This window comes from Glycine soja, chromosome 16, assembly GCF_004193775.1.
Source record: "Glycine soja cultivar W05 chromosome 16, ASM419377v2, whole genome shotgun sequence".
NCBI lineage: Eukaryota > Viridiplantae > Streptophyta > Magnoliopsida > Fabales > Fabaceae > Glycine > Glycine soja.
This window is the reverse complement of record NC_041017.1, coordinates 20843627-20857387: the sequence shown is the minus strand read 5'-3', so window position 1 is coordinate 20857387 and position 13761 is coordinate 20843627. Positions and strand designations below refer to the sequence as shown.

At 30.5% G+C, this 13761-nt stretch overlaps 1 protein-coding gene across 3 annotated transcripts in view; it reads right to left on the bottom strand.

The window, feature by feature from the left end:
- The window catches only part of LOC114390454 (DNA (cytosine-5)-methyltransferase CMT2), a 33454-nt gene extending 28882 nt beyond the window's left edge, over positions 1–4572 (bottom strand). Inside the window, exons 1-5 of one of the 3 annotated variants that reach the window (XM_028351193.1) lie at positions 4008–4572; positions 1235–1269; positions 525–1122; positions 267–301; positions 50–152 (exon numbers count right to left, since the gene is read on the bottom strand). In XM_028351193.1, the coding sequence (XP_028206994.1) occupies positions 50–152; positions 267–301; positions 525–1122; positions 1235–1269; positions 4008–4376 (1140 nt within the window). In that variant the 5' untranslated portion in view covers positions 4377–4572. The remainder of the gene's footprint in view (positions 1–49; positions 153–266; positions 302–524; positions 1123–1234; positions 1270–4007) is intronic. The other 2 variants (XM_028351194.1, XM_028351195.1) reach the window with 2 other exon arrangements.
- Positions 4573–13761: the final 9189 nt, after the last annotated feature.

The window sequence follows — 13761 nt, the reverse complement described above, 5'->3', positions numbered from 1 at the left end:
ATCTTAATGAAAGAAGAAAAAATGTATGTTTATTTAACCAAGAACTTACTTTTACAAATGCACAATCGCCAAGACTAAAAATACAATTCCCAATTTCAGCTTGGGCATAATGGCATTTGACATTTGCAATAATCTCATCTTCTTCACCCTCGCTATGAAACCAACAAAATCAAAATGAAATATAGGAACAAGAAATTAGAAAATGTATCAACTGAGAAAGAGGGCTACAATACACTACATAAGTTTATGACATGATTAATACTTACTTTATTTTAAACATGTTGTCTTTACATTTTTTGTCCTGCAAGCTTCAGAGAAAAATCAGATAAAAAAAATAGAAGAATACAATGTGTTTGGATTAAATAGAAACTAACAAAACTTATTCCATTTCTTCAAAAGTAAAGAAAAAAAGACCTTTTGTTAAGTGACATAAAAATGGTTAATATTTTTTTTTTCTTTTCTGAGCACAACATACTAAAGTTCTTACAGCATGAAAAGCATACTGAAAGAATCAGGTCAACAACCTTTAATTCATAACGCCATCCCCATCTTTTCTGAGCTTCATCATCTGGTATTGGATCACCAATGAAGGAAGGAAAGTTTTCTGAATCTATACATTCCTTAGTTGAAGAAGTAGATGTATTAAATTTCTTTCTTGGTGGCCTGTCATCTGACTCAGGCAAGGCAAAGGAATTAGAAGTTGTTCTGCCATTTTCAGTCCAGGATGGGGATGTGATTGCCTCTGAAGACCTTATCAAGTATTTTGTATCATCAATTCCACACATATGCTGCTCAACTGGTGAATTAGACAATTCAATGTAAGTAGAAATCACTTTGGTATTTTTTTTCTTTTGGTGAACTACTTTTGATGTTCTTTTAACTTGTGAAGCATTAATTTCCATGTTTTCATTCCCATTTGACGATGAAAGTCTAGGAGATCTCCTAGGCTCCAATGTACCATGCAGTTTCACCTCAAGCTTTTCTGCATATGCCTCACTTGATGGATCTAATCCTGGGCACTGCCTCAAGTGCTTCTCACCAAAGAACTTCCCGTGAGAATTTTTGATAGGCTTAGCATCTGAATGAAGATTGGAATCTACATTTTGGTCCTTTAGGTAAGCACTACAAAATCAAAAAGCATTATGTGGCCTAGAATTAAAACCATTAAAATTTAACCAATGAATGCAATGACAGGAAAGTAAAGTACTAAACATTCTTTCCATTTTTCACTCACTTCAATGGTAATTCTGGACCCCTAGACCCTTGCCACTGCACAACTCAAGAATCAACAGACAGAATTTTAACCCATGAAATTCAAATAAAGTCAAAGATGGTATGTCAACAATACTGCAGATTGTGTCAACGTGTTGTTAAATATTATGCAAGGAAATAAAAAAAGGATACATAGACATAAAAAGACTGAGAGAATCAAATACACTGAAAATAATAATAAAGCATTATGTCACAGTTCAAAAATAGATATAGCAAATATGCTATTGGAAAATGAAAAAGGGGTATTTAACAAAATGATAAAGAAGTCACACCGTAATTGGTGCATTGCTCAACAACCCAAGAGTGAACCTTCACATACTTCCTGCTGTTGAATTTATTTAATATAACAGTTGGATTGAAAAATGGCATCAACTATAAGAGTATAAATTTTCCCTCAATTTAAAATCTAGTTCATATTTGATCATAATGTTTTATTATAATGTGTGATATGTTTTTTTTAAATATAAATAAATGTCAACTATAAGATTGTACATGCATGAATGTCCAATACTTTCTTCGGTCCTTTTTATAATTCTCAATTAACTAATTCACATGGATTAAAGAAATTAGTTAATTTATTTTTTGGGTTACAACTTATTTTTGTAACAAAAAATAGTTAATTTATTTAGTAGCATTAAATTTGTCCTAAATGTACCAAAAATATATATATATATAATGTACCCCAAAAAAATTGTCCTAAATTTATGTCTTTTTCCAAAATTATCTCTAACATTAATAATAATAATACTCTTTATTATTTTTTTTCAATTATTTTATTGCCTTATTTCTTTTAATCTCTCATATCAGTAAGGTTTCTCTCAATCTTCTCCATAGAGTCAAGGTTACAGTCTCAAAAAGCCTAAGACATTAATATATTTCACTTACTATTTATTGAACTTGGAAAAACTCACAAAAATTACTCATAATTAAGGGTATTTTTATATATAAAATAATAATAATGTAGGAGACCTCTAGTTTGTTCTTATAGAAAGGACCATATTTAAAATTTCGTGTATGCATTATAAGATAAAATTATCCGATTGCTGGTTACGAAAACAAAATAAAAATTATTCTCGTCATCAAAAAAAAAGAAGAAGAAAAATTATTCGCTGGTTATAGTATTTGTTAACTACATACTCTTCAAACAAAAAATAATTATAATAAAAAATTATAGTATTTGTTCCTATAGAATCCAATGATTTGATTTTCCTCTCTCAAAATAGCAAAAAAAAAAAAAAAAAACAGAGTCTTGCTATCTTGATCAAAAAAGAGTCTTGCTATATTGGTTTTTAATTTTTAAATTTTAGTTACTTGCAAACGCAAATATTTAATAATTTGTACGGTTTTGATATAATAATATTTTTTCTTCTTAATAAGAAGTTTCTATTTTTGCTTCTAGCCTAACTTAGTAACTTTTGCCTAAACAAAACAAAAAAGGAAAAATTGATATTAGCCAGCAAATTGATTTAACCCATTCAGGGGGAACTATGCTACACAGTACACACGCCAAAATCCAACATTTCATTTTTCTGCCAAATCATAAAGGAGAACTTGAACTTCTTGACAAAATAAGTGCATTGTGTGGTTTGCAATTGAAATTGTTGTGCCGCTCATTCTAATGTAAACCAACCGATAAAAGCAAAATAAAAACAAAGGTTCTTCATGTTTTCGTAAAAGTATTTTTGCCTCAAACATACTTTTATTCCTAATTTTGAAGCATGCACTAAAAATGGTATCACTAACGGTAACTCAGACCTTCATTAAAAAAAAACTATATTTCTCATATTACATTTTATAGGCAAAATGCGGCACCAGATTAAAATAAACAAATGGAAACAAATACCTCAATTTTCAATCAATTTTTTTTTTAATTCCTGAGTTTCAAAAACAATAATTTTAGGTTTTTGTACTTTTTTATAATTAATAAATTTGATCTATTTTAGTGAAACTTAAAATACAGGTGTAAGAGTCCAAATTCACTGATTATTAAAATTACGATAACTAAAATTATCATCTATATCTATATCTATATACGTATAAAAATTGTCCAGCCACAAGCTGGCAAGCTGCTGGCAATTGCAGGACAATTTGCACTTTTTGTTTTTTTAATGCAACAATTTTTTTATTTTTTTTAAATTTAAACATTTTATTCTTTTTTTTTTTCTCTCACTCTATTTTTACTAAAATAAACGGGTTCCAATGCTAGTTTTTAAAACATAAAAATTAAGTTCATTTATGGATAAAATCCAGAGAGTTCCAAAGTATTTTTACTCACAAAGCAACATTTTTTTTTTACTTTTTTCATTTAAATATCAAAATTCGCAATTATACGTTAGAATACAAAAACATTTTCCAAAACACTTGTATTTATAAATGCAGATCTCCCAAAACACTTGTATTGGGTTCAGATGGTTCCCAATATGTTAGGCTAACATCGGGAACCAATTGTGCACCTAATCTTATTATGTAATTCGGTACCTCTGGTACTATTCATTTATATATATATATATATATATATATATATATATATATATATATATATATAAAATCATATTTTTGCTGAGCAAAAAAAAAAAACATTTTCCAACTTTAAATAAAAAAATAATAACCTAAAACCAATGTTAATTTTCCATTAAAAAAACCAATGTTAATTGAGTAACCTAAACCAGATTTTACTAACAAAAATGAAAAAAAAAAAAAAGGACAGCGCGCAAAGTAAAAGGACAGTGACACACCTTAACGGGTGTTGAGAATCTCGGGGAGCGTCTCCGAGATGTCTCCTCCTCCGCTGCCGTCGCCGCCGTTTCCGGCGACCGCTTCCGCTTTCTGGAGCCCGCATTGCCGCCATCCACGGCGGCCGGAGCAGAATTGAAGCGGGGGGAGCGGCGGAGACTGAGACCCTGATCTGCATGCGGCAGTAGGCGCATTCTGGCGGCGCACGTGCCCGAGGCGGGGAGGCACGTGCTTAACGGAATAAGGGGGTCGCAGGAATAATAATCGGGTGCATTTCGGAAAACGGTGACGGCCAGGGAATTGGATTTTTGTTGTTGTTGAGGATCTGATCGGGATTTTGGTGTTTTGTTTTTGTGCTGCGGCGATTTCATGACGTTGTGTTTGTGTGTGTTGTTGTTGACTCTGTTTGCAGTGTGGTGAGAGAAGAGAAGAAAAAGGGTTTGTTGGTAACTAATGAATGGCTAAAAGTGAAAAAGTGAAGAGTGATATTGAGAGAGTGTTGCGTTTCTTTAAATTAATAAAAGTGTGGTCTAACTCATCTCTTCCAATCAAAAAGTACGAATTACGAAAGGGGCATCATCGCATGGGTGGTGGGTGACAACATATATGTGGCAGAACTTTTATGCTTACTTCTACTTCTATCTTTAGATTTAGTTTTCCCATGTCTGCTCCCAGCACTTTACATTTTATTTAAAATGAATGCTATCAATATGCATTTGATTAATTAATAAATGTTAAATTAAAAATATTTAATGATTATTTTAATGTAATTAAAAAATTGAACTGATTAATATTTTTAATATTTTTAACAATTAATTTAATTAAGTATTTATTTAACATGTTTTATTCTTGAGAAATAATCACTCTATTTTTATTTATAAAACTCAAATTAATAGTAGCATCGGTTAATATTTATATGTCTCAATTCATAATATTTCTTGTATTAATTGTTTTTAAATTTAAATATTCTTAATTAATTTCACTAGAAAAAAGATAGAAGAAAGAAAAAAGTATTAATAGAAAAAATAATTTTGACTAAAGATATAATACAAATTTAGAATAAATTTATCAGTATTAACTAAATTAATTATTTTTCTTTATAAATTGAAACCCATGGAGTAGATATGTTTTTTATGCAAACATGAATTAGCTTTTAGTATAACATTTAAATTAATTGGAGTAGTTATGTTATTGTCAACAAAATTATCATAATTCATCAAGAAAACAAGTTATGCATTAAATTTAAAATAATTTTATATTATTATTTAATTATAAATTATTATAATTGAATCACAATATAAATTTATTTTATGTTATTAGTGCATGATCATAAACAACTTATCTATAGCTTGTTTTCTCTAAATTTAATTATAAAATTTCTTAAAATAAATTAAAATAATTTAATTCAATAAAATCTATAAAAAAATATTAATACAAGTTAGTAAAACTCTCTATAAAAATCATAAATTACTTTTACAATTTTTCATACACTCTTGTTAACTTCTATTTAATTATACTTTCAGCTACTTATTTTTATGTAATTTTAGTCATTTTAATTTTATTTGGAGACAATAATTAGTGAAGTTGAGTGATATCTCATTGGATTTGGTTTTTCTAAAATAAATACAATCAAAAAAGTAATTTTAGTTAGTATTGAGAAAATAAGTTGTTATCATTCTAATATATTAATCATTTACTATTACACGTGTATACATGCCTTTAATATCTTTCTTATTAACCATTAAAACTTGTTACTTAATTTCCTGCGTTAAATACCTAACTACGGTTAATATTTTAATAAATTTGATTGATATCCATAAATGTAAAAACTAACTAGTACTGTATTTGATAACTTTAACACACTTAAAATTAAAATTAAAATAATCAATAACATAATATTTTTTTAAAGCACGTATTAAATGCAATTAAATTAAAAAGATGGGACTTATTTTGTATGGTTGTTAAATTTTGAAATTTTAAAAATGCTTAAGTATATTATTTGTCTCTATAATTACTTGTTTTATATTTTAGTTCTTGTAAAAAAATTAAAAGGCAAGTAGAGTTTATTATTATTTTTATTTAGTCATTGACATTAAAAAAATATTAATGGTGTTTGACATATTTAATAATTGCTAATGTTAATAAATACTACTTTGATAAAATGATGACATCACCAAATGTTATGTCAACAAAAAATATCTTGTCATGTCATAGATGTCACGTCAACAAGAACTAAAAACATGAAGAAAAAAAATTTATAGGACTAAAAAAATACAATGACTAAGAAAATACTATATTGACTTGATTTTGTTCGAAAGAAGACCTACAACATTTGACAAAAATGGCTTCAACATGAAACCAAAATGTAGGATTCTTCACAATATTTTGTTTCATATAATCATGCCAAGGAGAGGAAGCGAGGATGATGTCTCCTAGAGATCAATGCTACATATATTCAATGATGGTTGCACTCTTAATAAATCTACATAACTTGATTTTAGAATATTAGTTGTCATGTTTAAAATCCAAGAACAACTAGGAGGAAAAGCATAGGCACCAATTCCCTATGTCATGTTGTTTACTAAAATCATGAGTGGAGTTAAAAGTTGATGAAAAAAGATGGGTTGCCTCTCACCTAGTGTTTGAGATCAAGATCACCATCATCAAGAAAATGGAAATTGCTTATTTGTTTCAAGGGAATTTGGTCAACCATCCCCTTGAAGTTAAAGTTAAATCCATAGATGACATTTTTGGAGATTTGTATTGTTGTGGGTCATTTCTTAGTCTTATTATTAACCTTAATTATGTTTTTGCTAACATACCAACACCTCAACAAAAATTCAACCATAACACACCAACAGATTATCCACAAGAAAACAATTATCATAGAAATTGATGTAATGTGGAGTTAACCATAGTTGACTAAGAAGTCAATGATGTTCTTTTTTTACATACAAGTATTTTTTTTTCTTCTTATGGAAATGACCTTCTAAGCAAAAAAAAAACAATACTATACATAGTGCATCACAAGATTTTAATCAAATTCCATGTTTAAAGAGTCAAAATGACATTTTTTCTTTTATTGTAATGTTAGGGATATTTTTGTAGTTTTCTTCATGTAGGGACCTTTATGGAATTTTGTTATTTCTTGCTTTAGGGTTTTTGACACATTAAGGCTTTCTTTTCTATAGGTTTAAATATAATTTTGATCCTCTTATTTTTTTTTTAAATCTATAATTTTGGTCTCTTTATTTTAAAATAGAGATATTTAGTCTCCTTATTTTTCAAAATTCACAATTTTGGTCCCTTGTTTTAAAATAGAGATACATTTAGTCCCCAATTTTGTAAAATCTATGATTTTGATTATAACAATCCACAACTGTTATATGAAACTATGAACTAACTCGAGTGGGAGACTTATTTTTAATTCATTTAAAACTCTTCTATTAATCTGATTATGAAAATATTTGTAAACTTTTTGTGTTTCAAAGGCCAAACACTAAAACACACGATACCAAGATAAAAGATCACGTGATATATATATATATATATATATATATATATATATATATATATATATATATATATATATATATATACACACACGCGCGCGCGCGCGCATACTCATACAACCAAATAAACCATATGCCTTATGACCCTCCATCATAACATAAAACTGATACAACATCAGAGCCTATAAAGATAAGTTACCTAGACTTTGAGTCGTCAACACTATATATGATGCTAAAGGAAATAAATGAGATAACAAGTCTTCACGTCCAAGTACACATCTCCATGAAGTCTCCAAAGACACAAGGTCACATCTTATCCATTTGCTCCCCACGTACACCAGATATGAGATCATCATAAGCACAAACCACATGCGCAACAACGCAATGTAAGCTTACTAAAAAATCATACTAAAATAGTATACAACTTAACAATTAAAGCATAAATAAACACCATCATATACATATAAAACGTAGTATTCAGAAATCATATGTATGACATAAATCTTAGAAATTCATATAACAGAGCATCTCATAACAACCATCCAGTCAAGATTCAATCAACACACGCCGACATCATTATTAGTCAATCAATCATCATCATCATAATTCATCCATCAAACATCATCGTCATTGGTCCATTAATGATTAACACCAAAGACAGACTCGATTCCATTCAAATTTACACTACATGAGTGACTAACCTAAACACATCCCTTAACATAATTGCACTCTATGATCTTACCATATGGGGAGACCTAGATTAATCCCGCGGAGGAAGTGTAGTTTTATAATAAAAAAAGGGATAAGTGTGAGTAGTGGCTTACCTTTGGTAAGGCTTGAAATGACCTTAACCTATTTAAGGATTCATTTACCCATCCATTCTATAGGCCTTTTCACTGTTAGCCACCACCGACAACCTCTAGCACTAGGTTGAGGGTCTTCTTAGTACCCAAAACTTACGTGCCTACTCACAATAACAACTACACTTAGATTCTTTGAGAGTTTTAGGTACAACACATCCATACCCACCATCTCACTCATGGTCGGTCTGAAGTATCCAAGTTTCACCATCAACAATGATCCATCCCATATACACTAAAAGGATCACTAATCCTCTACGGAAGTAATTTTCAACACTCCAACATGTCATTTGGAGTTAAAACATAGGGGTGGTACTAAAAAAAATACCCCACTGGGCGAAAACCCCAGGTTACTTTAGTTAGGCGGTGCTCTAGCATGGAATTCACCCTTCAGTATACCATTTTCCAACAACAAATTCTTCCCAAAGGATATAGTTAACTCCTTTTCACACATATGGATGGTTCTCAAAATAAGGTTATCATCCAAAACAATCATATGTCATCTTTCATTAACACCACATTCAACTCATCAAAAAACATTCATATCATCATCAAGAAATCAACCAACATAACTCAATACATTCACCAATTATCATAATTATCTCATCATAAATATAATATTCTCAACAACATGACAAACTAGTAACAATAAAATCATAGACCAAACCACACATCATAAATAAGCATGATAATGACTATTGAATTGTTCAAAAACAAATAAAACTAGGAAATTTTGTAGTATAGGTTTTACCTAGATCGACTCAGAGATATAATTCAATTTGATTCCTACTTAAATTCACTTATAAACAGTAGGGGAAGTTTCAACAAATATTTTGTAGGCAATGTAAAGGAATGCGAAAACACAAACAGAAATAGAACAAAGTTTTTGGAAATAGGATATGAATCAGGTTTAATAGCATCAATCCAATTCGCCAAACCAATGCAAATCGAATTATCACAGCTGCTACGAATGATGTTCAGATTGTGAAAGTTTAGTCAATGTCATTAGAGATAGTTCAATCGTATTAATTCCTAAATTTATTGAGATCACAAATTAGGTTGGAATATGATAGAGGTGCAACCAGCCCATCTAATGATCCTATACATGAGATTAGAGGTCCTATGACAAGTTCCAAGACTAAGAGGATGAAGCAAGCATTGAAAGGCTTGATTATAAAGATCAAAGAGAAAGAAGACCAATGTGAATTAAGGGCTATACCTAATTGGGTCACTTTCCTACACATTGATTGAGATGTTTTAAGGCCAACTTGAAGAATCACTTTGGGAAGCCTAATTTATAAGACAAGAAGCTTCCATGAGTTGTGTTGATCAATTTTAGTGGACTATTAGTATTGGGTTGATTAGATAATAACTAAGTCCAATTCTTGTCATTTTATATGTAATTTTCTTACTGTTTTTGGCTTAATTTTCTAGTGACTTTTCATTTTCTCTTAATCTTGCTAAATGCTTTCTAGAATGCTTCAGGTCATTTAGTGACTAGTGGGAATTTATTTTCATGTTTATTGTCATTTATTTTCATTTAGTGGCATGCAATTATCAATGCATTTGGTAAATGCATATTAGTGGGAATTTATTACAGCATTTCAAGATTAGCCTATAAATAGGGAACTCTTGTACTCTCCAAAGGTAGAATTGGAAGATTAATGAAAGTTGAGAGTTTCTCTATTGTGAGAGTTTTTCCTTTGTTCTTGGGTAAAGAACTTGATAGTGTTGGTTCTACAAGCAGGTCGTGGTTAGGGTCAAGTTCCTTTCTTTTTATACCTATTTTCAAGACGATCCAAAGTGTTCTCTTATCATTTGCTATCAAAGCTTTGGCTCTTGAAATTAGGTGTTATCTCGTCCTTCATATTTTATTTCTTCTTGTGTGTTTCCTTTTTTTTTTTGTTCTTTCCCTTTTGTTTAACTCTATATTATTGTTTCACCTTCCTTTGTTCTATTTCTTTGAGTCTATCTTTCTTTTCTTAATTCTATCTAGTATCAATATCTTTTTGTTTTCTCTTTTATATATATTATAAAAAAAATCATGAAAAAAGAAAAGGAAAGAAAGAAGGAAGTGAAAAAAAAACGTGAGAAAAAAGAAGAAGAAAAATCTGGATAGTTTTTACATTTGTTTACAATTTGAAAAAAAAAATCCAACAAAAAAACAAAGTGTGAATATTGATATTATTTTCTTCTTGTTCTATCAATCTTCCTTTGGTTTTATTCTCTTAAAAAAAACACTTTTCTTAAATCTCTTGTTCCTTGTGCTCTGTTTGTTCTTATTCGCTAAAGATCTCATTGATCCTTTGTTGTATCTTGTCGTGTATAATCAACCCCAAGGGTTCTTACTTAAGAGCTCAAAAGGAGAAGTTGAGTGGTAAAAGGCAAGAATGGTGAGACTATTAGAGGGAAAGAGCCAAAAAGAGTGAAACACGAGTGAAAAAAATTATTGAGTGTAAACACGTGAGAAAGTGTTTGTGTGAGGATATTTATTTGTCCATTTACGATCACTTCTAACATAATTCTTGCAACAATTTTAATTATGATTGGATAAGAAGGAGAGGATCTCAAGTCATTTGTTAAAGTTGTTAATGAACAATTTCAAGCTTTAAACTTGAGATTGGATAGTTTACAATCTCCATTCAGATCTAGTAGTCGTAGACAATCAACTTCAGAAAAAGAAGAAGAAAAGGAGTATTCAGATGCAAGAAGTCATGGAAGAAGGCGAAGAGGTGAACCAAGAAGAGATAATCATTTGGGGAGCATTAAGATGTTAATCCCTACGCTTCAAGGTAAAAATGATCCTGAGTTGTATTTGAAGTGGGAGAGAAGGATTGAACATGTGTTTGGCTGCCATAATTTTCTGAGGAAAAAAAGGTTAGACTAGCAGTTGTTGAATTCACCGGTTATGCTAGTATTTGGTGGGATCAACTTGTGACTAGTAGGCGCAGGAATGGTGAAAAGCCTATAAGTAGATGGGAGGAGATGAAGATTGTCATGAGAAAGGGATTTGTAACTAGCCACTATCATAGGGATTTGCACAGAAAATTACAAACTCTAACTCAAGGTTCCATGACTATTGAAGACTACTACAAGGAGATAAAAATAGTCATGATTAGAGCCAATGTTGAAGAAGACCACGAGGCAACTATGCCCAAATTCATTGGAGGTCTAAAAATAGAGATAACTGATGTGGTAGAATTGTAACATTATGTGGAGATGGAGGACTTGTTGCACAAATCTATTCAAGTGGAGAGGTAATTGAAAGCTAAGAGTACTTCCAAAATTGCTTCCACTTCTTCATTGAAGTCAAATTGGCAAAACAACAAATCCGTGACAAAGTTAAAAGATGAAGCTAAGTCCAAAAATTCATTTGCTGCACCTAAAGGTAAAATGGAAATTAATTCATCTTTTAGATCTCGTGATATCAAATGTCTCAGGCGTCAAGGAGTTGGACATATTGCTTCTCAATGTAAAAAAAAAAAGAGCCATGATATTGCTGGATAATGGAGACATAAAGAGTGAGAGCTCAAGTGATGGTGAAATGCCACCATTGGAGGATTGCAGTGATGTTGATGTCACTGAACCTGTAATAAATAGAGATGTGCTTGTTATTAGGCATGCTCTTAACATGCAGCCTAAGGTAGGAGGTGATGAGGAGCAAGGTGAACATATTTTTAATACAAGATGCCACATAAAAGACAAGGTATGTAATCTGATCATTGATAGTGAAAGTTGTACTAATGTTGCTAGCACCTTGTTGGTTGAGAAATAGGGTTTGCCCACATTAAAGCACCCTAATCCATATAGACTTTAGTGGCTGAATGATTGTAGAGACATAAGGGTGACCAAGCAAGTGTTGGTTTCTTTTTTCATTGGTAAATACAAGGATGAAGTTCTTTGTGATGTGGTACCTATGCATGTTGGGAATATATTTTTGGGGAGTCCATGAAAATTTGATAAAAAGGTTACTCATGATAGTTACAAAAATAAATATGCTCTTATTTTGAACAATTGCACCATTGTGTTAACACCTCTCTGACCTGTTGAGGCCTATGTCAATCAAATCAAAATTGTAAGTTGAGAGAAGAACAATTGAGCATTGAAGAAAAAAAAAAGAAAAGAAAAAAAAATGAGAGTGAGCAACCAACCCATCTAATGATCCTTTATATGGGATTAGAGGTCCTATGACAAGGTCCAAGACTAAGAGGATGAAGCAAGCATTGCAAGGCTTGATTCTAAAAATCAACGAGAAAGAAGACCAATGTGAATTAAGGGTTGCACCTAATTGGGTCTCTTTCCTACAAATTGATGAAGATGCTTTGAGGCCAACTTGAAGAATCACCATGGGCTGAGTTGATCAATTTGTAGGAAAGTGACCCAATTAGGTGCCAAATAACTCACATAGGGGTGTTCAAGGGTACGGGTCACCCATGAACCCGAATTGACCTAAACCGATCTAAACAATTTGGATTGGGTCATTTATGTATTTGGGTCAAAACCGAACCGAATCGATCAAAATTGTTCATGTACAGGTGTAGTCACGGGTTTAGATTTATAGATCTGTTGACCTGACTCGTGAACCAGTGATTAAAATATAAATTTTATAATTTATATATATATATATATATATATATATATATATATATATATATATATATTAAAAACTAAAAAAATAATTTGAAAATTAGGGAAGGTGTGGTACTGCATTATTTGAGTCTCACTACTGTTGAATCTCTCATTGGTTCCCAAAATTGGCTTAGATTGAATCAGGTGTTAATAACTTGTAAGTTCAAATAAATGAAGCGGAAAAGATTGAATCAGGTGTGTAATCTCTTATTTCATTTTTTATATTTGTATAGAATGTCAATTAATTTTTGTGCTAATGGGGTTGTGTTTAAATTTTTAGAGTTGTTTAGTTTGATTTTAAACACTGCTAATATTGGGACTCCAAGTGTTGGAACTGCAAGTGTTGGGACTACTAGTGTTGAAACTTCTTAATGTATTACTTTAAGGTACATTGTTATTTGTTTAACCTTTTTTCATATATTTTTTGTCATGTTTATAACATTAATGGATCATATTTTGTTCTTTGTTTCAACAAATCTGGTTGTAGCGAATTTGATTACCGCAAAGCTTATTGCAGGAAATTAGTTTACAGGAAATAGTTATGATTCAGACTATTATAGTAAATCTCGTTGAAAAATATTTTTTTTTAATTTCTATTAGTCTATTTTAGAATATTGTGTTGATGGTATTAAACGAATCAGTTTTACTATTTTCAGACGTTTGATAATATTGTGTTGATTGTATTGGATATTTGAATGAATCATGATATAAAATAGTAGTTCTAAGAGAAAAGATCAAATATAATTGGGTAACTC